General features: G+C 48.2%; 3 protein-coding genes across 3 annotated transcripts; 2 read left to right on the forward strand and 1 right to left on the reverse strand.

Annotated features, from left to right (window-relative positions):
- Nucleotides 1-2,204: 2,204 nt before the first annotated feature.
- On the reverse strand, nt 2,205-10,695 carry psmd2 (proteasome 26S subunit ubiquitin receptor, non-ATPase 2). Its single transcript, XM_040172600.2, has 21 exons — nt 10,193-10,695; nt 9,152-9,208; nt 8,879-9,043; nt 8,405-8,526; nt 7,908-8,132; nt 7,664-7,822; nt 7,310-7,454; nt 6,755-6,815; nt 6,528-6,674; nt 6,305-6,411; nt 5,738-5,865; nt 5,498-5,585; nt 5,256-5,418; nt 4,933-5,034; nt 4,639-4,790; nt 4,476-4,559; nt 3,953-4,121; nt 3,527-3,621; nt 3,288-3,414; nt 3,057-3,175; nt 2,205-2,928 (listed from the first exon to the last, which is right to left on the reverse strand). The coding sequence occupies exons 1-21, from the start codon at nt 10,313-10,315 to the stop codon at nt 2,746-2,748; spliced, it is 2,721 nt and encodes a 906-aa protein (XP_040028534.1). The 5' UTR covers nt 10,316-10,695; the 3' UTR covers nt 2,205-2,745.
- Nucleotides 10,684-18,228, forward strand: prss59 (serine protease 59, putative). The gene is made up of 9 exons (XM_040172609.2): nt 10,684-10,975; nt 11,159-11,340; nt 11,672-11,904; nt 11,997-12,132; nt 12,326-12,440; nt 16,018-16,219; nt 17,098-17,188; nt 17,300-17,502; nt 17,984-18,228. Exons 1-9 carry the CDS (start codon nt 10,784-10,786, stop codon nt 18,091-18,093), a joined length of 1,464 nt encoding a protein of 487 aa, XP_040028543.1. The 5' UTR covers nt 10,684-10,783; the 3' UTR covers nt 18,094-18,228.
- A 931-nt stretch (nt 18,229-19,159) lies between these two features.
- Nucleotides 19,160-25,362, forward strand: serpine2 (serpin peptidase inhibitor, clade E (nexin, plasminogen activator inhibitor type 1), member 2). The gene is made up of 9 exons (XM_040172619.2): nt 19,160-19,822; nt 20,754-21,027; nt 21,127-21,354; nt 21,469-21,666; nt 23,181-23,379; nt 23,554-23,651; nt 24,259-24,345; nt 24,413-24,496; nt 24,584-25,362. Exons 2-9 carry the CDS (start codon nt 20,772-20,774, stop codon nt 24,619-24,621), a joined length of 1,188 nt encoding a protein of 395 aa, XP_040028553.1. The 5' UTR covers nt 19,160-19,822; nt 20,754-20,771; the 3' UTR covers nt 24,622-25,362.
- Nucleotides 25,363-25,431: the final 69 nt, after the last annotated feature.

The following is a 25,431-nucleotide window of genomic DNA, read 5'->3' on the forward strand; positions in this document are numbered from 1 at the left end:
TAATACACCTGCATAGAGGTTTTAGAGGTTGCGGTATATTCTGCTTGAGTCTTTCAGCTGGAAGTTAGTGGCTACCATTTGTTTCAAACGTTTCATCAACTTTCAGACTTTGTCAACTACTTCACCAAGAAAATAGCTGACATACGCTCCTCCTTCTCAAACCCACCACCTACTTCTCGCGTCCCACCGACCTCACCTCTTTCGCCCTCACTTCCCTCTTTCACCGCCCTCTCTCCTAACCAAATTCTTACCCTAGTAACCTCTGCCCGTCCGACCACCTGCCCTCTTGACCCCATTCCATCACATCTTCTACAATCTATCGCACCTGACCTTCTTCCGTTCCTTACCTTTCTCATCAACAACGCTCTGTTATCTGGCTGTTTTCCCAATTCTCTGAAGGAGGCAAGAGTCAACCCTCTCCTGAAGAAACCCACCCTCAACCCTTCTGAAGAAAACAACTACAGACCGGTCTCTCTCCTTCCCTTCTTGTCCAAAACCCTTGAACGTGCTATCTTTAATCAACTCTCCTCTTATCTCCACTGTAACAACCTCCTTGACCCCCACCAGTCAGGTTTCAAGGCAGGCCACTCTACAGAGACTGCTCTCCTTGCTGTCTCTGAGCAACTCCACACTGCTAGAGCCGCCTCTCTCTCCTCTGTCCTCATCCTTCTGGACCTCTCTGCTGCATTTGACACGGTCAACCACCAGATCCTTATTTCCTCCCTTCAAGAACTTGGTGTCACAGGCTCTGCTCTCTCCCTTCTCTCGTCCTACCTCGATGGCCGCACCTACCGGGTAACCTGGCGAGGATCTGTGTCGGAACCGTGTCCTCTTACTACTGGAGTTCCTCAGGGTTCCGTGCTGGGTCCCCTCCTGTTTTCGCTTTACACCAACTCTCTTGGCGCTGTCATTCGCTCGCATGGCTTCTCCTACCACAGCTATGCCGATGACACCCAACTAATTCTCTCCTTCCCTCGCTCGGACACCCAGGTGGCGGCTCGGATCTCTGCCTGTCTAACTGACATCTCTCAGTGGATGTCCGCCCACCATCTGAAAATCAACCCCGACAAGACTGAACTACTTCTCTTTCCCGGAAATGATTCGCTTACCCAGGACCTGACAGTCAACTTTGGAAACTCTGTGCTAACGCCCACTTCGACTGCTAAGAACCTCGGCGTCACACTCGACAACCAACTCTCCCTGACTCCCAACATCACTGCGACAACGCGATCCTGTAGATACACGCTCTACAACATCAGGAGAATACGTCCCCTTCTCACTCAGAAGGCAGCGCAGGTACTGATTCAGGCTCTTGTCATCTCCCGCCTGGACTACTGCAACTCCCTCCTGCAGGTCTCCCTGCCACCGCCATTCGACCTCTGCAGCTCATTCAGAATGCAGCAGCTCGACTGGTCTTCAACCTTCCGAAATTCTCCCACACTACTCCACTCCTCCGCTCTCTTCACTGGCTACCGGTGGCCGCCCGCATCCAGTTCAAAACACTGGTGCTCACGTACCATGCTGTGAATGGATCGGGTCCAGCTTACATCCAGGACATGGTCAATCCCTACATCCCAACCCGCACTCTCCGCTCTGCATCTGCAAAACTACTCGTCCCTCCCTCACTGAGAGCAAAACACTCGACTAGGTCTCGACTCTTCGCTGTCCTTGCGCCGAAATGGTGGAACGCGCTCTCTGAAGACATCAGGACCGCAGAGAGCCTTCACATCTTCCGCCGCAAACTAAAGACACACCTCTTCAGACTCTACCTCGACTAAAGACTAACAAATTGCAGCACTTAAATTGTACTTGTGACGTCACTCATCTATAGCAAATTGTAAATTCGCTTATTTGAGGAAATTGCACTTTCTTGTTTCTTGTTCTCCTGAGTTTGTACCCTATGGTTGAATGCACTTATTGTACGTCGCTTTGGATAAAAGCGTCAGCTAAATGACATGTAATGTAATGTAACTCAAGACAAAATGTAGCAGAAATATCAGAGGCAAAGAAAAACCAAACAGATCACTGTGCTTTTCTCTATGAACATGTACTTGGATTTTTATATGTACATGTAGAGAATATATGTGTGTGTAGAAAATGTTTCACTTTTGACTAAACCACTCCTGGGGGAGGACCTGCCCCCAGCTCAAATGTCTGGGAGTTCAAGTAATCGTACTTTGCAGCATAATCATAACAGACAGCAGTCACATTTCCACCATGTGGGTCTGAATTTTTATTGTTGATTCAACCTTTTACAGTACTGTAACAAAAAAAACCAAAATGACAGAAAAACAAAAGCAAAAAGATGTGGTTGATGAATACATACTTTTGAATGCTCTAATTACAAAAGATGACACGGACTGTTCACACACTTCTGAACTGGCCTCGAGTCAGTCGGACAGCTGGTTTTAGTGCATGTGGGAGTGGTGGATCAAAGTAGGGGGAAAACCATCCATGCAGAGTGGATACTGTCCCAGTTTTCTCCTCGCTGTGACCGCTCCCCCCCTCCCAGTCCAATTAATGAAGACTCCCAAACATCCGTTATTTTCATGACTGATGGAGCTGAGACACAGCGGGGGAGAAGGATAGGCCTGCCTTGCTCTTTTCAGCCGTATGGTACACAACTAAATAGAATAACTGCCAAGAGCCATGGTGGGCTACCCTTACACACACACACACACATGCGCACACACACACACACAAACAAACAGACAAAGTGGGAGAGGCCAGTGAGAATGTTCGAGTCTAGGTTTCGTAGTTGGGGTTCTTGCGGAGGATGACGAAGCCCTCCAGGATGGGGGTGACAGGCAGGTACTCCTCTGTGGCCAGTTCGGCTCGCTCTCCGTGCGCCAGCAGCACCGGCGTCGTGTGAGTCTGGAAACCCGTGATGGCCTTCGGTTTCCCCGCCTGGCCGACAACGTCCACGGCCTGCAGGAAACAAAAAAAACAGTCGTGTCGACTTTCCCCATTGTTGTTGCGCTTAAAATTCCACAACTGTTCTGTAAATAGCTTATTAAAAAAAAAGGTCTATTTTTCCTATTTATACTAATCTTCACCTGTCCGACTCTGACCGACACCGGCAGCGGTCGCAGCTCTTCGTCGAAGGTGACCAGCATCCGCGGCTGCATGGCCGCTACCAGCCCGTAGAGAATGTAGTGAGATTTCCCCAGGATGACTGTCGAGCACACAAGGAGGGAGGGGGGGGGTTAAAACTGATGGAACGCCATCTTTGAACTCGAGAACACAAAGCTGAGGAGGCAGCATTAGGAGGAGGAGGGTGAACTAACTGTTCTTGACGTCGAGGAAGGAGACGAGCACGGTGAGCAGTCCGGCCACGGCGACCTGACTCATCAGCTGCCGGTCGCTGTGGTACGGGCAGAGGGTGAGCGTGCCTTTGCCCAGGTGAGTCAGACCCTGAGGGACGCACAAGAGAGGCAACGGTCAGCGGCCATTTGGACAAAAACAAGCAGGATGCCCGCAAAAAACGGAGATCAACTTTGTCTTTTTTCTGTGTGTCGCCGCCCACCTGAGCCAGTCGGACCATGAAGAGGTTGTTGGGGTCCTTGGCGTGGTACTGCGCCAGCTGCCGCAGCATGGCGGCCAGGCGGGCGTTGTTTGTACCTGAGGGAAGGAAGGAAAAGACGAGGTTGAATATGAGAAAAGTGTCTTATTGTCAAGATTCAAAACACTTCACCTCTCTTTAGTCATCCCTTTCTTTTGAAATACATTTCAATGGACTTATTTGGTATTAAAACAAACATTTTCAACAATTGCATTATAGGATTTAAAATAACAATATTCAACGGCTTCATTGAGTTTCTAGGAGTTATATTTGATAAAGTGCTTTTAAAAAAGATAAAGTAATTACATTTTGAAAAAATAATCTAACCCTTCTTTAATAGAACTCGTCACAGTGAAAAGGTTTTTATAAAAAGGACAAATGCCGACTTACCGCTGCCCACCATGCCCATGGCGAAGATGGAGTTATGGGACACTTCGGGGTCGGCATCATGGGAAAACTTGCTGAGGGTGTCCAGGATGTTCAGACGAGGGTTGGACACGGAAATGAGGGCCAGGGCGAGGGGCACCGCTCGCCTCAGGGTGGGCTCGCCGTAACGCAGCTGAGGAAAGAAGTCGTCGTTTTGAACAATGATCGAAGGTCGATGCGTCGAGTGTGGATGGAGGACAAAATATATGGACCAAAAGAACAGATGCAAACTTGTCGGCATCTGCATTTGGTTTTCAAAAAAAGGCAATTTGGAAAGAGAGAGGGGTGTGGGGGGGGGCAGTAATGTTTGGTGGACGGGAAGTACCCCTTACGTTGGTAACAACAATTATTATGAGGGTTCAGCCTTTATCCTCTTGCTAAAGACGACAACCTAAACCCTCCCCAGAGCAGTTTGTACCCTGCGTGCAGTAAAGGTTGACGACAATAACTCCAGAATGGAGACCCGGCCGTGAGCAGAGCTACTGACCAGATGTCCGAATGTTCGCAGTGCCATTTCCGAACCGATCTCCTCCCCCATGGCGATGAGGGCGATGCCAAGAACAGCCACTCCCTGAGAGGCAAACACAACGTGAGCGATGGAGAAGAGAGGTCAGCAGATGATTGGTGTGTGGCACCGAGGTCGCCTGTACCTGGTGGGAGCCCATGTCGGCGGCAGTCTCCTTCTTGTCTTTGTCCTTCTTGTCCTTTTTGTCCTTCTCCTCCTCTTTCTCCTTCTCCTTGGCTTCGTAGTGCTCGCTGCAGATGTGGAGAAGTTGCTGCACCTTCAGCACGTTACCGGAACCTGGAGGGACGCATTATCAAAAGTTTCACTTTAGGGATCTATTCTCCTCTAGGTGGATCTGCGCGACACACAAGTAAACGTCTGCATGTGTACAAACTACTAAAGAAGTTTGAAAAGGACCAAAGACGGCACTATGACGGACCTGCGTACGCGCAGATGTCCACTAGTGTGTTGGCGAAGCTGCGGAAAGGTTCTGGCACGACCTGCAGAGCCGCCAGGGTCGTTTCAATCGCCTCTCCTTTACCTGTGAGCAGAGAAAAACACGGGCGAGCAGTTAAAGCAGCTTTCACACAAGGGAGGAACAGCTAGAGGTAACCCGGCAACGGGAGCAGAAGAGGACCAAAGGACAGAGAGTGTTGCCATCAAGGACCCGCTGTGCAGATACAACCCAAGATGACAACGACAAGGTTTCCCTGATGTCAGAAGCTGACCCGACCCCCCCCGTCTGTTCATTTCTGCAGTTACCCAGGTGGTTGAGTCCCAGGCCTAAAGGCAGCCAGCGGGCGTATGTGTCCTTCAGCTCCTGCTCGCTCTTCTCCATGATGGTCTGGACGATGGTGGAGGTCACGTCTCCGTTGCACGAGCCGACAGCAATCATGCCGCACGCCAGCGCCGTCACTCCCACCACCTGGCGGATGAACGCACGCGTGAAATGCTGCTCGGAACGTTTTACAATAACAATAATAAAGAAAAAACGACATGCGTACCTCCATGCTGGATTTGGAGTCTCCCATGACGGGGAGGAGCAGGGACAGGACGTCCTCCCGGTTGGAGCCGGCGTAGGCCAGACCGAGTCTGAAATCAGCCATATTGTTTAAGAATGTGGATTTTTCTACACCGCTTGAGAAGGACCAAATCAAATACTTAAATTGATATAAACGGGGGAAATAAGGATCTGAAATGAGTGCGTGTGTGTTTGGCCAAATGTTTAACTTTGTCCTCCTCACCCAAAGATGGCTCCTATCCTCATGGTGTTGCTGTTGTGGAGGACGTAGTCTGAGAGCAGGGCGAGAGCCGGGTCGCACTCGTTCCTCACACCCGAGTTGACAATGCCGCAGGCCAGGAGAGCGCCAGACTGCACACACGCACGCACGCACGCAGACACACACACGCACAGACCAAAGAAAGTGTAAGAAAAACACAAGAGACACTTTTTTTTGGTTCATCCTCCTGGGAAATAACCTCAAAAGGCCGACGGAAGTCTCAACAGCGTATGGAGTATCAAGTTTCTGTCTTTTCTCAAAATGTACAAGGACTCATCCAGAGTGTTTCCAAAAAGAATAAAACACCCATTGAAGTTGTCCCACAATAAGCAGGGCCTTTCATGCCGTCCCTCGTGCTGCACACAGGCAGGAAATCCAACGGCAGACCAGCGACGCTGAGGAGGATCTTCAGGCGTGTGCACGCAGGCGAGTTGTAACAGCGACCAACAGGTCTCCACTAACACGCCTGATGTGTGTATCGTTATGCAGCGTTCAGCTAGCCAAACGTCTTGCATGTGCATGCGTGTCTACCTTGATGTAGTCCTCAGAGGAGTAGAGATATTTGTCAATCTGGGTCAGACCGCCGTCCACGTCCCACAGAAGGATCATACCCAGAGAGGCCGCGGCGCTCAACATGCCTGGAGAGGTTTTAAAAAATTGAAACGGAAATTCAGAAACCACAGCGAATGCACCGAAGTCCACAGATCCGCGGTGAGTCAGCGAGCACCACGATGGCGGCAGCGTGGTAGCTCACCGTGGTCCTTGTTCTTGTACAGCCACTTGTTGCCGTCGTCTGTGAGCAACTTGTCCTGCCCGAATGCCGCGTTGACGAAGCCGTTCACGAAGGACGAGGCCAAGTTCATGCGAGCCGAGTCCACCTGGGAGCCGCTGCCTCCGAACCCTGTCGGGCAAAACCAACCGACGCTCAACACGATGGACGGATTCAAAGGTCTCTCCTCACAAAGCAGGTGTGAGACTCACTGTTGTTTTCCAGGTGTGTTTTGTAGATGTCATCTGGGACTTTTGGTTCCATGATGTCCAACTGGGGAGGGCGAGACGAGTGGGTTATTAATAACGGTGGAATGTGCAGAGTCATGTTCTTCTCCGCGCCGTCAGCCATTACTCATTCAGCCCAACAGGACCAGAAGAGAAACTGGCCTCATTAAATCTGACCTGAAAACTTCATCAATCCACACTGGATACGTCATTTAAGATAATCATTTACTAGCAGAGTAGTCTAGTTAGAATGCTGTAGACATAAGGATCCTTAAAATGAAATATTAACTAAAAACAACAGATTTCAATATACAAGGTCCATGGCACAAATGTGCTTCATTTTTCACCAGCCTTCCAGCAGCCGGTCGTACGTTTAGGTAAATTTAAACAGTCTTATACGTTAAAAGCAACGTATCAGCAAGCAAAAAAACCGAATGATCTAGCTTTCAAATGCGTCCGAATAAGCGTTTTGAAATTGCCTGGCTGTTTGAGAGTCAACGGAACAAGAAGTAGTCCTCCAGTGTCTATCAGCTCGCTTACCTCTCTGGCCAAGGCCAAGAAGTTGCTGTTGAGCTGCACGTTGGACATGATCTCCGTCAGGTCCTCGTAGTCCTCCACGTCCTCGTTGAGCTCCAGGAACATGCCATGGCGACCCAGCATGTAGGCCATCTGCTTCTGGATAACTCTGCAGAGCCAAAGAGGGGGACAATGGTTTTAGTACAGCACCCACAATGCAACAGCAGGCCTCAACTTCACAAGGAGAGGCTAGAGCAGATGTGAAAAGGGAAAAGAAATGGGTAATCAAACCCACCTTGATAGCGCAACAGCTTTTATCGTTACCATGACTACTTTCTTTGCCCTAGCAACAGTGTTATTTTTATTTATAGGGCTTACATGTCTTTGCAGGAGGTGAAGATGTTCTCCACCAGCTCCACGTCGTTGAGCATCAGGGCCAGGCGCAGGGCCTCTGAGTAACGGGAGAACTTCCTGAAGATGTTCAGGGAGCATCTCAACAGTGCAGAGTTCTCCGGCTCGGGGACGTAGCTCACGCAGCTGGAGGAGCAAATTTGTGCACAGATGAAAAGGGGTGCGTTGCATCAAAGGTCCTACTAAGAAAAAACAAAAACACCCAACGCACCTGGTGAGGTACAGGCAGACTTTGCTGTAGGCGGTCTCGTCAATGTAGTCCTCCAGCATGTCCAGTCTCTCGATCTCCATCAGCAGGTCGCACGCCTCGTGCTCGGCATTGTGGGCCATGTTGTAGGGGACGATCTCCTTCACCAGCTTCAGCAGCGTCTCCTGCTGCGTCTTGTCACTCTCCTCCACCTCCTGCCACTCCTTTGCCACCTCGCCGGCCAGGTGCCTGGAAAAGGACACAGATTTTCCTCCTTTTTCAAATGCGTTCTCCCAAACATCAGTTATGAAGATCATAATGACGTAATCACAGACTGATCTTCATCCCATACGCCTCACATACAATATGTTTAATGGCTTATAAAAACACATTTTACTATCCACCAAAGTTCAAATAGTACAAATGATTATCATTTTTGAACCAAATAACATCTCGGAATCTCTGCGTTTCCTCCAGCAATGGACGCCAGGGCTCTGCGAGCGCGTCGGCCGCTCCTTTACCTGACGTATTCGTGACCCCAGGAGGCGAGCTCTTCCTGGGAGCCGAGCAGACGGTACTTCAGGCACTCGCGCTCACCGCTCATGGTCATGGCCAGCACCGACACCACGTCGCCACAGAAACGCTGCGAAGCACCAACAACAACTGAACTTAGTCACAGGTCCAAACAAGAGCTGCCATAAATCGATTAGTCAGAACATTATGTTTTTGTTTTGGCTTTTGAACAAAAGACAGACAGAAGACTGGGTAATCTATTGTTGAGGAAAATGTCCATAATAAAATAGCTTCTGCTACACATGTGAATTGACCGAATGACCATTAAAGCATATAAATCCCGTTTGAAAAAGGAATCTCAATCTATCTCTCTGAATTAATCTGTGCGCAAAGGAGATGTTTACTGTAGGGATTCTACTAAAAAAAAAGAGGCAATACATGCTTTTTCAAATTTTTCTGGCACGTGCACAGAGGAGCCTCACCTTGTTCTCCCCGGGAGCCATGCCCTCGTAGATCTCCTTGAGCTTTCCGTAATGTGGCCTCAGAAACTTGAGGGGCTTGGGCACAGACGTCATGGAGGTGGTTGAGGAGCGGATTAGTCTGCGCAGCTCTTCCAACGCCGGACGGTGCAGCTCCAAGTTCTTCTCCTGTAAATGTGAGTTTTACGAGTGAGTTGTATTCTGCTATGTCAGGGCCTTTGCACCCTGAGAACGAAAGAGTCCTGCAGATTTAAAATAAATAAGAGAATTACTCACACCCAGTCTCTCCACCATCATCTCCAGGTCCTCTTGTAACTGCTTGTCCTCTTCTGACTGAGAGGTAGGGAGGAAAACAACATCTGTCACTAATGAAAATGACAAAATTAGAATTGATCCATTGAGAGAGGGGTGACCATAGTTTTGGTTGATAATGGGGATGCCGATGATTATCTTTACTCGTCAACCGCTTTCTAAGAATATACAATACGAGCACGTAATAATGAAAAAACGAAATACCCAAAGAGATAAATAATGATGAAAGTCTTAATATATCCACCGTGCCAGGGAATGTTCGCCATTTGGTAAAACAGGTTGGGTGAAAATGTCACTAATTTGATAACAGTTTACTCTACTACCTTTAAATTGACTTGAATTGTGTATATAATCAAATATAAGGTTAATCATGAAGGTCACATGTGAACTACACACGCGTGTTGTTGGCCAAGACAGCAAAATATTATGTTAGCACTATATTCCACATGGCTTAGCAGTTACACTTTGATAACTACTAAACGTTTAGTACACTAATTAATAAGCCAACAAGCGCCAGAAGCCAAACTCACAAATTGCTGTAACGTTAATCTAAACAATTAGAATAAGTATAATGACGTGTTGTGAAAACGTTAGCTGAGACCCAATGTTTACGCTGACGGGTTGAACGTGCTAGCAGCTCAGGGAGCAAAAGCTAACAGCGATGACAGGGACGTTACGGGGCGACAGCGACCACAAGCTAACAAGCTATCGCGTTAGCCTACCGGCTGAGTTAGGCTAGGCTAACGTTAGCTAACTAGGTGAGTTCGATTCGGCACAACTTTTAAGGACTACGGAATTCCAACAAAGTCAACGGGAGCTTTCTTTGCAGGAGACATTGTTTTTTAACTATCATTAGTCGGTCGGTCATGCATCTTCGGTAACAATGAGTTCGGCCTTCGCAACCATGTTGTGGAAGCGGCAGTGACTAAGGCAAAAAATAACACCTCTGGCTCGCGTAACGTTAGTTAGCCACGGTTTGAATGAGAAAAATATCCCAAACATTACCAATTCTTGCTCTTCTTTCTTTTCCTTATCCTTCCCTGAGGACTGCTGCCCCTTTCCCTTTTCCTTTTCCTTCTCATCGGTCTTCTCGGGCTGCTTATTCTCTTTGTTTTTTGCCTCCTCCATAGTTGCGGCTGTATGAACTATCGGCTAGCAAACGGAACTGAGGACGGCTGATGTGAGCGGACCCGTTCTTCTTCTTCTTGGCTAGAAGACGTGTTGTCAATGCGCTTCAGCGCCTCCTGCTGGTGGTGGCCTGATGAAATCTCATGCGTGTGTAGTTCATGTCCTCTGCAAAACGCGGGTATTTATAAAAGTCTACCTTTGTTGTTAAAATATACAAATAATTGTTTTTTTTAACGTAAAAAAAGTCCAAAGCACCATATAAAATATGTTTGTAGATCGTAGCGAGGATAGTGTAAGAAGAGAATATTCCGCCATCAATTCAGCGGTAGGTGGACATGAGCTTAAAGGATATTTCTCCCACGTTCTTCGATTCATTTAAACTCGCATAACAACTGGTCACATGATCACACAGCACAAAGTCACGTGCCCCTGACTTGGATTCCTTGTTTCAGTCCGTTGGGCAGCGGCATGGCTTCTCGTCGTGCTGGGGGGCTCCTCCGTGGGGTAACGTCACTTTTATTGTTTTCCGTGTGTGTCGGCGTGGAGTTTAAAGGCTTCAGGAGGTTTCACGAGGTCGAACGGAGGAGCGTGTTGGAGGAGCAGTGGTTCATCCAGAGACTGGATCACTTCAATGGGGCGGACACAAGAGTGTGGAAGCAGGTCTGTGTGGATGTCTTGTGTGTCCTAAATATATATAGATATACATATATATAGATATACATCATGTGTGTCGATGTGCACCTGTCACAACTTCACAAACATTTACAGTGCAGAACGTCTTAAGCTCAACTGTGAAATTTAAGCCGAGGTGCACTTTTCAAGTTTATTTTGCCCCCCCCCCAGAGGTACTTTATAAATGAAGCTTTCTACAAACCGGGCGGTCCGGTGTTTCTGATGATCGGGGGAGAGGGTCCGGCCAACCCGGCCTGGATGAAGGCGGGCGCCTGGCTGACCTACGCCCAGAAGCTGGGAGCGCTTTGCTTGATGCTGGAGCATCGCTTCTACGGAGAGAGCCACCCGACCGCGTGAGTTTCACTTTCAGATTTTTCCCATCAGAAAACATTAATGTAAACTGCTGCTGAACTGGAGCTAAAGCCTTTTGAAACTTGAGAAGGAGATATTGTTCAAGGTGTCGCAGCCATGGTGCTATTCACCGACATGCATTGAACGCCCCATCTAAGAAAAAATACATTACACGCAGAACCATTAACAAATCGTCTGTTGTGCATCTTGGTGTGTTTGTTCAAACGAACCCCCATAAAAGGTCATAGCTGCTTCAGCACTAGATGGCAGTCTAGACGCCCCCAATCTGTCGAGGCCTCTCACTCAGGCCCCCCCCCCACCCCTGGTTTTCAGCGACCTCAGCACGGACAACCTGCGCTACCTGAGCAGTCGCCAGGCGCTCGCCGACCTGGCGCACTTCCGCAGTGTGATGGCGGAGCGCCGCGGGCTGGCCGACAGGAAGTGGGTGGCGTTCGGGGGCTCGTACCCGGGTTCTCTCGCCGCCTGGTTCCGGCTGAAGTACCCCCACCTGGTGCACGCCTCCGTGGCCACCAGCGCGCCGGTTCACGCCGCGGTCAACTTCCCAGGTAGTGATGGGAGGGCGTTGCCACGACAACGAGCGCAGTTATTAAAATCCGTTGTGTTTGACTGAGCCTGCCGTCTTTTGGTCCCCCAACAGAGTACCTGGAGGTTGTGTGGCGCTCGCTGGCCTCGGAGAACTCAAACTGCCCCGTCCTGGTAAAAAAGGCTTCGGTGACCCTGGCGGAGCGCCTGAAGGACCCTGAGACCTACGACAACATCACCAAAGACTTCAAGTACGGCACCCAGACTCTTTGGGGCTTAACAAAAGTGATTTCTTCTGGGACATAAGAAGTTCCATCCCCCAGAACACAGGGAGAGAAAACAATAACTTGATGCGATGTACCTCCCCCGCCCTCCCACATACCTTCCTCCTTCACCTCCTCTTCCTCTCCCTCCTAACTCCCTCGTGTCCTCTTCCCCCTGCAGCTTGTGTTCCAAACTGCAGATCCAGACAGAGATGGACGCGGCCTACTTCCTGGAAACGTTAGCGGGCAACTTCATGGATGTGGTCCAGTACAATGAAGACAACAGGGGGTTCGAGGTGAGGGGGGGGGGACACAGACACTAGCCAACCAATAAAAATCAAAAGACGTTAGACGTTGAACTCGATTGCCGCAGACAGACCTCCTGTTACGGGAACGACCCCTTTGACCTGATTCATGCTTTTCTCACTCTGAGCGTGGAGCCTTTGTAGGTCAAGGGTCGTCCTGGGTCCAGTCGTGGTTGAGTGGAAGGCAGCTATGAGGTGTAGGAGGGCTGCAGACCTCTCTGAGACGTAATAAACCCCGGGCATTGTCTGGCGGCCGTCGTAAGACGGTCTCCATGGTTCCTGGGGGCCGCTGGCTGCTTCCTTTGTCTCCATCTCTGCATGGCCGCCACCCGCTGCCAGCGGTATGCGCCCATGTCGGGTCTCTCAGATTGCTCCAACATGTAGAGTCCAATAGTCAAACCCTCCAATGAAGCCACAACAAAGGTACTGATGTAGATGAATACTTTATTAATCCTGCAAGGGGAATGTATTTCACTACATCCCCATTGATCTATACAGGTAAAGAAACCTAAAAAACTCAACTTCCATCAGCATTATCTTGTGAGCGGTAGCAAGAGGGCCGAAATAACTCTCAGCGGTGGAAAAAATGACCACAAGCAGAAGTGTTTTTTTTAGAAATTACCTCTTGCATGCTTTGGGAGGTAGTGAGTATGATGTCATTCACCCAACTGATCTTTCTCCGTGTAGCAAAACCAAACGGTTGTTCTTCTTTCAGGGTACCATAGATACGTATGTTTTATTCCTGTGTCATGCACATAAAGAGTCCAACCCTCGTGGCGTCAAAAGTTTCAATCACTAAATTAGAATTAAACCTCCAGATTAAAGTGACAATTCGGAGCTTTCGATCATGATTCAAATTGTAAAGATGATACTTGAGATCATTTTAGTTTCTGAAGTCCCGGCTGCACACAACACATCTCGCCATGTTTTCTTATCAACTCTCACTGTACATCTATGCCTATTTACCCCCCCAGCCCCCCTCTGCCCTCCTTCAGTGCTCTTTTCCTTTTTTCTTTTGCTATTACCAGCTCCCCCTTTATGTTCTGCCCCCCCCCGCACCCAGTGCCTCGAGGATACGTGAGTCCGGTTACCAATAAGCTGATGCGAACCGCCCCACCCACTCCCTCCCTCCCCCAAAAGAAGAAGTAAGAAAAGCTTTGTGGTCTCTGTGGTTTCCTGTCGCCTCGAGCTAAAGAGACACTTCTGAGAGCGCCGAGGGGAGCGGGGGGCCGCGGAGCCACTGAGACGTTTGGGTTTGGGACTCGGACTGAGGCTGTAACGCGATCGCCGGAGGGCAGGGCGGCGGGCTTCATGGTTGACAGGTTATCAATGGGGGGCTTTTATAAAAGACGGCGGAGGACGTTGCGTAACGCTGCTGCTCGGGGGAACAAGTTCCTTTTTTTAACGCAGAAGGTGCAGAGAGATGAAGGGATGGGGGTGCATTTATATTATTCACGTGGCCTAGGAACCACCTAGCCACCGCCCGCCTGGGGCAGATGTACACCTGGAAGAACTGCATTGTGGGTTGCCATGCAGCCAGGGGATTGTTTAATTATTCCGGAAAAAAAAAACCTTGTTGTTCCTTTTTTGAATTGTGTGAAAATAGTAGAAGAGAATAAAATAGTCTCCACAAAGTTCAGATATGCACTTTAATTGTGTCGGCGTCTTTGTGAACAAGATCAAATTCAAACCGTGAGACCCTTTGTTGAGTGTCAGGCCCCCTCCCCCCTGCACTTCCCCTCGAGTTGGACTTTGTGGATGACGGGTTCCCAGCTCCAGTGTCTTGAGCTGGAACGGGAAGTGGTCTCTTAAGAAGCCACTGGGACGTGTCCGCATCAAACCGCCTCCACATGAAGCCCACAACACAAGCCGGTCCTTTTGTCTTGTGAGTTTCAGTTGCACTCTTTCCTCGTTTAATTGGGGCCAAATAATGGAGCCTGGAGGATGTGCAAGTATATGTGACAAGTTCAGGTGGCCTTTCAAAATAAAACCTTAAACCTGCAAAAAAGGACCATTCATCATGAGATAATCTTCACCTTTTAAAAATAGATGTGCTGTTGTGTCATCTTCTGAAGGGACGTCACCTTGACTATGTAGCGCTTCCGTTCCTCACCTGTATCATCAACAATGCTCTGCTATCTGGCTCTTTTCCCAATTCTCTGAAGGAGGCAAGAGTAAACCCTCTCCTGAAGAAACCCACCCTCAACCCTTCTGAAGAAAACCACTACAGACCGGTCTCTCTTCTTCCCTTTCTGTCAAACTCTTGAACGTGCGATCAACTCTCCTCCTATCTCCACCGTAACAACCTCCTTGACCCCCACCAGTCAGGCTTCAAAGCCATTCCACAGAGACTGCTCTCCTTGCTGTCTCAGAGCAACCTCACACTGCCGCCTCTCTCTCTTCTGTCCTCGTCCTTCTGGACCTCTCTTTTTGAGGTCCACAGTCAACCACCAGATCCATCAGGAACTTGATGTCTCAGGCTCTGCTCTCTCCCTTCTCATCCTACCTTGATGGCCGCACCTTCCGGGTAACCTGGAGAGGATCTGTGTCGGAACCTTGTCCTCTTACTACTGGAGTTCCTCAGGGTTCCGTCCTGGGTCCCCTCCTCTTCTCGCTCTACACCAGCTCTCTCGGCGCTGTCATTCGCTCGCATGGCTTCTCCTACCACAGCTATGCTGATGACACCCAACTAATTCTCTCCTTCCCTCACTCGGAAACACCAAGGTGGCGGCACGGATGTCTGACTGACATCTGTCAGTGGATGTCCGCTCACCATCTGAAAATCAACCCCGACAAGACTGAACTACATCTCTTTCCGGGGAAAGATTCTCCCACCTAGGATGTTAATTCCGACCGACTGCTAAGAACCTCGGCGTCACACTCAACAGCCAACTCTCCCCGACTCCCAACATCACTGCGACAACACGATCCTGTAGATACACACTCTACAACATCAGGAGAACGCGTCCTCTTCTCACTCAGAAGGCAGCGCAGGTACTGATTCAGGCTCTTATCATCTCCCGCCTGGACTACTGCAACTCCCTCCTGGCTGGTCTCCCTGCCATCGCCATTCCACCTCTGCAGCTCATTCAGAATGCAGCAGCTCGACTGGTCTTTAACCTTCCTAAATTCTCCCACACTACTCCACTCCTCCGCTCTCTTCACTGGCTACCGGTGGCTGCCCGCATCCAGTTCAGAACATTGGTGCTCACGTACCGTGCTGTGAATGGATGGGGTCCAGCTTACATCCAGGACATGGTCAAACCCTACATCCCAACCCGCACTCTCCGCTCTGCATCTGATAAACTGCTTGTTCCTCCTCACTGAGAGCAAAACACTCGACTAGATCACGACTCTTTGCTGTCCTGCTCCTAAATGGTGGAACGAGCTCTCTGAAGACACCATGGACCGCAGAGAGCCTTCACATCTTCACAGCTTATTTGATGAAATTGCACTTTGTTGTTTCTTGTTCTTTTGAGTTTCCTTATGGTTGAAATCCACTTATTGTAAGTCGCTTTGGATAAAAGCGTCAGCTAAATTACATTTAATTACTTTTGTCCTTCTTCAGGGTGCGACGGGCACCAACATCACCATCAAGGTGCTGTGTGGTGTGATGGCAGACACCTCACTCGGGGATCCCTACGCCCGCTACGCCGCCGTGGCCCGCCTCATGATGGACACCTTCTCCATCAAATGCCTGAACGCCAGCTACGAAGGCTACCGCCGGGACATGACTGACGCGTCTTGGAGCGGGCCGGCCGCCGGGGGAGGTGTGTAATTACTGGGAGGTCTGCGTATGTGCAGACGTGGTCATTTTAAAGTGTCACCAGCTATTTTCTGCCACTTTGTCGGCCGGCTGTTGAGTTTTTGTGGAATAACAGCGACTGTGATGTCACACTGATATTTTTCCACTGTCGTCCGACAGTAATCTCTAAATATAGTAATGTATAATACAGCAATGTTTAATATAGTAATGTATATTATAGTAATGCCTAGTACAGTAATGTGTATTATAGGAGCTATCAACTGCATGAGAAGGTAGAAAAACCCAGGCGGCCTCAGCAGACTGGAATAAAACAGGAGACTGGTTATGTGTCAGACTGGAATAAAACAGGAGACTGGTTATGTGTCACCTCGGTTGACGTCATAACGAAGCAGAACCCATTTCAGGGTGTTGTTAAAAAGCTTTTTTGGGGACATAAAAAAAAAACACTGGGCAGTTTCTGGCTCCGTAGATCCATCAAACAATGTAATTACATGTAACGACTAAAACAAAGTCTGGAACTGTGAAATAATGTTTTCTTCTTGAAGTAGAATGGAAGTAAGAACCACCCAGGTTTATTCTGAGGTGGGGTTTTTTGGAAAGTTGATCTCAGCGTAGCTGTTTTCTAAAATGTGAATTGTGTTGTCTCATGTGGGGACACATGACGGAAGTGAGTGCTCTGTATTCCATGTTGTGCTTCGGGCCTCGTTTCCAGTTCCCTGTGGTTCCATGAGGCGGGGGTTGGAGGGGTTGGGGTGGGGGGGGGGTCACTGGAACAGGAAGTAGTATCTTCAACAACTGTGATGTGCCCCCCCCCCTCTCAGCAGATGGTTAGCTTTGCCCGCTACGTGCTAGCTCTGTGACTCTTGTTTCCCTTGTTGTCAGGGAGACAGTGGGTCTACCAGACCTGCACTGAATTTGGATTCTACCAGAGCACCGACTCTCCCAACCAACCGTTCACGGGCTTCCCTCTTGTGTGAGCACGCCCAACATCGCCTCCCTGCCTATCAAACGGATGCACCCCCACCCACCTTGCTATCCTTTCCCACCCGCCCTGCGTCACCGACCTTGTGTTTCCCCCGGCCAGGTATCACGTGAAGCAGTGCGCCGACTTGTACAACGTGAGCGCCGAGCAGCTAGCGGAGGCCGTGGCCCAAACCAACGAGTTCTACGGCGGCTACGACATCCGCTCCACCCGGATAGTTCTGCCCAACGGCTCCATCGACCCGTGGCACGCCCTGGGGGTCACCTGGGACATCTCGCCGGACCTGCCCGCCGTTTTCATCCAGGGTGAGAATGCAACGAGACCAAAGTCTCTGTATGTCGCGCTGTCCTCTAGACAGTAACATTTTAGAATGCGCATCACGAGGAAGCAGCACATCTCTGCCGTCCCGCAGGCGCTGAAACGTGATTCAAAAGATGTGCAGCTGAGAAGTAGAAATGCACAGAATAGAATATGGCGGCATTGAGACCAGTTTGCTCTGTTGTGGTTTGTGTAGCGGCTCAAGCCGCAGTTTAGCATTAATGATTCTGGGGAACTTGTCTTAATTTGTTACCTTTTGGTCCCATGTGTGAAATCTGTCGAGTCACAGAGTTGCCTGAGACTGGATTTCATTTGAGATCGCTTCACGTCACGGGAGCCGAGCAACGCTTTCAGCGCCGAACAAAGGCTCACTTGTTCAATTCTGACTTCTTTCGGTGGGGTGATGGTTTCTTTTCTCGCTGCCGTGTGCTTTCTACATTAATAAATATCCTGCTATCTTTGATCCAGGAACAGCCCACTGTGCCAACATGTACCCTGCCAGGAGCGAGGATCTCCCCCAGCTGGCTCTGGCACGGGATCACATCTTCTTACTCCTGCAGAGGTGGCTGAAGCAGTGATTGACAGCTCAACGGGCCAGGCGACGGCACGCAGTTCTTTTGCTGCCTTTTGAAAGAAAAACTAAAAAGGCACTTTACACAAGTGTGAGATGGTGTTATGAGCGAATGAAGAATAAATGATACTTTGACTACTGACTGCAGGTGTTTTTACTCCGCATTTTCAATTTGAGTCAACGTTACAAAGGTTAATATTGTGCGTTCTGCGATTGCTCATTGTTGTAGGAAGCAGGTTCAACCTCAAACAAACTGACTTAATTAATATTTAATGCACCATCCAGCAGTACTTCATTACACTCAATAACTCCTCATTTCACAAGAACAATTACGAGTGTGTGAAAAGATGTCGACAAATCCTGTCTGCGTCCAGGACACTGCGACCGAGTCTGGACAAACACATTTCACGTTGGAAAACCTCCCACAGCAAACCTCTTTGGAAAAGGAAAGTTCTTCAAACATCGGGACAGCAAACAAATCGTGTTCCAACAGGCAGCGATGAAACTAAGACGATTGTAACCGACAGCTGCGAGTTGGTTTGGAACCTCTCACACAAACACACACACACACACACACGTGTTTGTTTTCACAGTAGGTCCCCTCTCTGCAGCTCAGCTGGATATGCAAAATGCCACACACACACACACACACACACACACACACACACACACACACACACACACACACACACACACACACACACACACACACACACACACACACACACACACACACAGCTGCTATCTCTGGAGGGTAAAAAAAAAACCTCTGAAGTGGATCCTTTAAAAGCCTCCACCTGAATATACACGTGTAATACATGTCATTATGGCGCCACAGTCTTACCATGGATTTTCTTATAATTGCCAGTACACTCTGATTTAATCTCCTGTAACCTCCTCGTAATCCTCTCTGGCTGCAGCGGCATGTAATTGAGCCTGAGCCCTTTTTCACGTTTGTGTGTAAGAGTGTGTGCGTTTGTGTGGTCTTTTGAGAGCGGGCTTCATTTGGGGGTTACTTGTAATGTAAATCGTAAAAAATTAAATCAAAATGGAGTAAAACCAAACTTTCCTATGAGATTGAACAGGAGACGTTTTAATTCAGCAAAATGTACTTGTTAACGTTGTTTTCAGCAAAGATCTAACTTTAATTCGGTCACTTTTCATTGAATGTGACCGAACATGTTGTTTTTAAACATCTACCATTATTCTCACTTCCTGCTGTAAACACGAGTTCTCAGCTGCATCAAGTTGGCCAAAAAAACACCGGAAGTAAACGCATTGACTTAAAAAGTAAATTATTTTTCTCTCTTGCTTCTTCTGAAAACACGAGCCACAACTCTGCAAAGTACAGCAACGAAATGTATCACGACGCTAAATATTTCCCATCGCAATTTAAAGCCCCTGATACTATAACCGTGTGCCAACAGAGAACATTACGACGTTTTTAAGGCCTTTAATCTGAAACCCCACCGGAAGCGGTTGATCCGTTATCTTTTAGCCGTCGGCGCTAACGGAGTCCGCCCGGCGGTTCGTTAGGAGGCGGAGTTCGGGTCAATAAAGTCCGTACGTGAAGCACCGGACGAGTCACTCGGTCGTCGTTCTCTCCTCCGGAATAAAGGAATCTCTCTTTCAGTTGTCGTCACACCGCAGCGCGAATCCTCCCGGTTCACCGAGCGCGAAGCGGACCGACCCGGTTAACGTTCCACCTGCGGCGTTCCGACCCCCGTCCCCGGCAGGTAAGTTACGGACTCTCGCATTTATTTATTTTTTTTGTTTTAACGTTACACATCAACGGTAGAATCAACGAACGTGTAAATTGTTTTAGAACAAAAGGTCCGACCGTTAAACGTCACCTGACGTCATCATAACGGCGTTAATTGGCACGCGAGAAGATGCTACAAGCGTTGCTATTTTTTTTTTCTCCGTTAAATACTATTCGGTACCGACGCCTCAAACTATCCACATATTTAAACAACGCTGTTTGCGGGACTTCGCATTAGAACAATTGCGGTGAAACGTGCTGCTCCTTCCAATAAGCCTGCTGGTGTTGACGAATAAATAAGTATTATTGTTAGAATTATTATTAAACTCCCGGACGTTTAACCAACACACGATCGGTTCTGGAAATCCAAATGTTTTTTTTGTTTTTTTTTAAACATTTTTTTTTTTTTTAAAGAACAATCTTCGGGATTTCACTGCTAATATAGGAACCCAAACATTTGCACAGTTCTTTTAGGGTCAGAAACAATAAACCACGATTACGAGTGAGAACTTGTCTCAGTGTTGACGTGTCTGCAGGCGTTTCTCCTGTGGCTCCATGCATTGTGCCTCACGGAGGGGGGATGGGGGGGGGCTGAATCACTTTCCCAAAATAGTTTGATTTTGTCTGTAATTTAAAGTGACGGCAGAGCCTGGTTTCAGGAGGGCGGCCGTGGTTGGAACTAATATTCAAGCGGTGTGAGTGAGAGTTACTCTGATCCTGCTGCACTCATAAACACATGCTGCTTAAAAGCAAAGGGTCATGTGAGGAGGGTGGTTACCTACGGATGGATACAACAAAGAAGGCCGACTGTGGATTTCGGTTTTACTTACATTGTGCATGCAACACGGAGATGGGACCGCCATGTGGTTTGCAACAAAACACCTCCTGATGTTCTCTACTTGCAGGCCGCTGTGGAGTTGACGATGAAGCGCCTCTCGGTGCTGTGCCTCTGTGCGCTGGTGACCGCGTACGGCCACAAGGCGTCCCAGGCCCCCTCCTACGCCGAGCGGGGCTCCGATCTCGGCATACAGGTGTTCCAGCAGGTGGTCCGCTCCAAGCCCCTGGAAAACGTGGTGCTCTCCCCCCACGGCGTGGCCTCCATCCTCGGGATGCTGCTGCCGGGCGCCCACGGAGACACCCGCAAGCAAGTCCTCAACGGCCTGCGCTACAAGAAGAACGGTGAGGGGCGGGGTCAAGTCGAGGGACTAGAATCCAGTGGCCGTCCCAGCAGATTTCAGACGAGCCCCCAAATGTTGAAAGCTGACTTTGTCCCCGCAGGCCCGTACAGGATGCTGAAGAAGCTGCACAAGACCTTGACGGCCAAGTCCAACCAGGACGTGGTGCTGATCGCCAACGCCATGTTCAGCCAGGACGGCTTCCCCATGGAGGAGGCCTTTGTGACCGCCAACAAAGCCAACTTCCAATGCGAGAGCCGGAGCCTGGACTTCGGCGACCCCCGCGGGGCCGCGGATGAGATCAACAAGTGGGTCGGCAATAAGACCAAAGGTAGGAGCTGTGCTCACAACGTTGACTCCCTCAGAGAGCTCCTCCTTCACGCGGCTGTGAGCGTTATTGATTCACTATTAGAGTCAAGTGAAGTGAATATGAATATTTATCCAGGTCACATCCCCAGCTTGATCAAAGCGGACATGCTGGATCCGGCTCTGACCCGTCTGGTCGCCGTGGACGCCATCTACTTCAAAGGCTTGTGGAAGTCTTGCTTCCAGCCAGAGGACACCAAGATGAGGCCCTTCACCGGGGGCAACGGAGAAGTCCTCAAAGTCCCGATGATGTCCCAGCTGTCTGTCTTCAGCATCGGTGAGAGGCCATGTGGGATTCTGCTTTGGAGCACTGAGACTCTTTATTCACTTTAGTTCATTCAGTTAGCGACTTGATGATCTAGATGTTCTAGATGGTTGCATCATTTATTCAGATGAGTTGGGATTCAATTCCAGATACGGTTAATTATTTATTTGTATCCCCCATAAGAGCTGAGGAGTCAATTAAAAGTCACACAGCAATCATTGACCGATGACTAGAATTTTGGATTTTCTGCATTAGTGGATCCAGAGGGATTTCTTTATGTTATATATGTAATTATTATGATGCATCCTTCATTTTTATTTACATAAAATCCACAAGACACAAAAAGAGAAGCTAAAGAAATGTTTATTTGTAAAAAATGAAAAGCTCTAATATTTAAGCTAATTCGGACTTTTATCTTTCCATGCTTTAATTTACGGTGTCAGTGGTGTCTTTAAAGAGTATTTAACTTTTCTTAGACTTTGTTTAGTCCGTTTTTCTTGCACAAATTATGTTTTGTTTTTGTTTTTTTTTAATAAAAAAAAGATAAATCATTGCCAGGCAACAACAGGGACTTAAGACGTTTCCTTGGAAACAAATCTACATGGGTACAATTTCCTTCTAAAACATTTGGAAGGTGAATTATTAACATGCGTCCTATTTCGTTGACCTCCACGTTTTCTGGCTAACCGTTGGTCTAAAAAAGGCCTCCGGGTGTCTTAAACATTAGAGATAAGAAGCTGCTGTTGCTGCACATTTCTTGATGAAGTTGTCGTTCTAACTGGTTTGTTTTGTGACTCATCCGTCTGTTTGTTTGCAGGGAAGGGCAAGTTTAGAACTGCCACATTCGTGGGATGTTCTTAGTCTTGTGTGAACTGAAGTGACACACGAGTCAGCTCGTCTATACTTAGACGGACGGGTTGTCATACAGCGCTGCAGTCCGCTGTAACACGCAGATGCGTGTGTGTGTGTGTGTGCGCGCGCGTGTGTGTACTTTCGTTTCTTCTGCGCCAAGAGTTTGTCCCGGCCATAAATCAGTCGGTGATGGCTGGAAGCAGTTCTGTTTCATGAACGTGTTTTGTTCTACGTACTCTGCTTCATCTCTTCAGATCCTCGTGTGACTTTGTTTAATGGTTTGGAAGAAAACCAGTTTGGCCTCAGTGAGACGTACGAACGCAGCGCTGCTGTGACTTTATGTCGACCTCTGATAAACCGATCAGCTGTCATTTTGTTTTTAGCAGCTAGGTGCATTTTTTCTTTTTTTTTAAGTTGAAAGGTTTATTTAAAAAGTCAAAAGCGCATTCGACACCATGTCAAGCTTCAAGAAACAACCGTAACCTAGAAAACCAAATTAATGCATCTCGTAGGGCTGAAATAAGTTACATAATTGTCAGACTCAAAATAAACCCATTTTTCATCAGAAAATCCTATTCAACAGATGTATAGCATGAATAAACACTCCTTTCTTTAGTCACACTGTGGCAGGCTTTTTGACTGTTAACCCTTGACCCCTACTCTTCCTCTGCCAGGCATCGCCGCCACGCCTCAGGGGCTGAAATACAAGGTGATCGAGCTGCCGTATCACGGCAACACCGTCAGCATGTTGATCGTTCTGCCCGCGGAGGAGGACACGCCCCTTTCCCGTGTGATCCCGCACATCAGCACGGCCGCTGTGCACGGCTGGACCAAACTGATGAGCGCCAGAAAAGTCCGCCTGCTCATCCCCAAGTGAGAGTGAGAGCGTGCACGGGACTCACTGACTGACTGACTGACTGACTGACTGACTGACTGACTGACTGACTGACTGACTGACTGACTGACTGACTGACTGACTGACTGACTGACCTGACCGACTGACTGACTGACTGACTGACTGACTGTGTTGTGTGTTTTTGTCTGTAGGTTCACCGTTGACGCCGAGGTGGATTTGGAAGCCTCCCTCTCGGCGCTGGGGATAACGGACATGTTCATCGAGGGCAAAGCCGACTTCAGACACCTCAGTGAGTGATGGAGACACGAGCCCTGGAAGGGAAAAGGAGCCTGGTGATCTTTTCACTGCTGGAAGCACGAGTTGGGTCTAGCGGTCGCCGTGAAAAACAAGATGCCGTCTGTTCTGTTGCTCCCCCTGAGGGATGGAGTAAATGTTTGGGTCTATTGCCCCCGTGTGGCGTATTCTGAGATTATAGGATTACTCCAGAATAAATGGACTCTTTACATTATTCATTTTAACCAATGAGGAATCGGCTAGACTAAAGCTATTTTTTCCTTGTTATTATTAGTGTCAGTCTCGACTAATCTAATGCTTTTGGTTTGATAAGGCGCTGCATGTTAAAGTGATTTAATATGACTTTTGTTTCATTGTAATGAGCGAGTGAAGCAGGCTAAAAGGCAACAAGGTGAACCACAAAGGGAGATCAGTCTTCTCAGCATGACTCATTCAGTCACCTGTGCTTCTAATGTCTGCGGTCATAAAAGTTCCTCTTGCGGAACGGGCTGAAGGCTCTGCACTCCCATCATGCAGCAGTGAAGGAGACCTTTTAACAGACCAGTGCAGGTATGATTTCTACTTTGCTCAAAGGTGACCAGATCCCGGCGTTGTGTCCTCAGGTGCTGAGCCCGTTCACGTATCCAAGGCTCTGCAGAAAGCCAAAGTGGTGGTGGACGAGGATGGAACCAAAGCAGCAGCGGCCACCAGTGAGTATTTGTCCTGAGCGTTTTCACACCACAGCTTTTGGCGGCTCTGACCTGGTTTTGTGTTCAGCTGCCATCCTGCTTGCTCGGTCCTCCCCACCTTGGGTGTCAGTGGACAGACCTTTCCTCTTCCTCATCAGACACAAGCCAACAGGTACTTTTTATTATTATTATTTGAACCCCGCCCAGGTTCACCTGTGTGTGAGTGTCTCTCTAACGAGTTGTCCCGTCTCCGTCCCAGGTGCCGTCCTCTTCATGGGCCAGATCAACCAGCCTTGAGGCCAAACTCCACTGGTTTGTCACTGGAAGCGTCGTACGCCAGCGTGGGAAATGCTTCTGCACACGGACACAAACTTTGCTCTCGACTTATGTACAGTGGGGACGCGTTATTTGTTTTAAATATTGCTTTTTTTTAATGTCCTCAATGTTCTTTAACGCACGACATGCTTCATGAAACGTTTTTTTGCTGACTAAAATTTTCAGCTGTTAATGTTTTTTATATACTTTTTGAAGTTATTACATTTTTTTAAGACTTTGAATGTCAGTTGTGTATTTTTCTCAACTCTGCAGTAGTAGAATCAGTTTATTTATCGTGCAACTGTTAAGTTCTTGCACTCCAGTTTCTCCTCTAAGTTAACTCGATGCATCTTCTGTTATCATACTTGCTTCATATTTGATTAAATGAATACACATATTTATAGCTGTAGTTTTACATTATTTTTAAATGATCGAGCGTCCGGACAATGAATCCAAACCTTTTTGTTAAGTAGCACGTGCATGTATTCCACCAAATACTGTATTGAATGTTGAAGAGGTTTCTAAGGACTCTGATTTACCAGTTTAGATTGAACATTTTCAATATTAATGTTCTTTATATTAGTTCTAGAATGTGAAGTTTTTACTTCTGGAACTTCAAATATTGGAATATCCAATTAAAGTGTCGCTTTTTTTTTTTTTTGTATTCTCTTCCATCATTTTTGAAACTTCTGTCAATAAAGCCACGTTGATTTGAATTGTAAAGATGTAGTTATGGTATATTTTAAAGGGGAATTCTTAAAAACGGCTATTTAACTGTAAAAAAAAAGGGCT

The sequence above is a fragment of the Gasterosteus aculeatus genome, chromosome 1 (genome assembly GCF_964276395.1).
Source record: "Gasterosteus aculeatus chromosome 1, fGasAcu3.hap1.1, whole genome shotgun sequence".
Classification (NCBI taxonomy): Eukaryota; Metazoa; Chordata; class Actinopteri; order Perciformes; family Gasterosteidae; genus Gasterosteus; species Gasterosteus aculeatus.

Excerpts from the sequence above, each read along its gene's own strand:
- prss59 (XM_040172609.2), top strand. The coding sequence starts at position 10,784 with ATGGCTTCTCGTCGTGCTGGGGGGCTCCTCCGTGGGGTAACGTCACTT. Across the intron at positions 12,441-16,017 it reads AAGACAACAGGGGGTTCGAG|GGTGCGACGGGCACCAACAT; the intron begins GTGAGGGGGGGG and ends GTCCTTCTTCAG. Across the intron at positions 17,189-17,299 it reads TTCACGGGCTTCCCTCTTGT|GTATCACGTGAAGCAGTGCG; the intron begins GTGAGCACGCCC and ends TCCCCCGGCCAG.
- serpine2 (XM_040172619.2), top strand. The coding sequence starts at position 20,772 with ATGAAGCGCCTCTCGGTGCTGTGCCTCTGTGCGCTGGTGACCGCGTAC. Across the intron at positions 21,355-21,468 it reads GGTCGGCAATAAGACCAAAG|GTCACATCCCCAGCTTGATC; the intron begins GTAGGAGCTGTG and ends ATATTTATCCAG. Across the intron at positions 24,497-24,583 it reads CATCAGACACAAGCCAACAG|GTGCCGTCCTCTTCATGGGC; the intron begins GTACTTTTTATT and ends TCTCCGTCCCAG.
- psmd2 (XM_040172600.2), bottom strand. The coding sequence starts at position 10,315 with ATGGAGGAGGCAAAAAACAAAGAGAATAAGCAGCCCGAGAAGACCGAT. Across the intron at positions 7,455-7,663 it reads TTCACCTCCTGCAAAGACAT|AGTTATCCAGAAGCAGATGG; the intron begins GTAAGCCCTATA and ends TTGGCTCTGCAG. Across the intron at positions 5,035-5,255 it reads CCTGGGACTCAACCACCTGG|GTAAAGGAGAGGCGATTGAA; the intron begins GTAACTGCAGAA and ends CTCTGCTCACAG.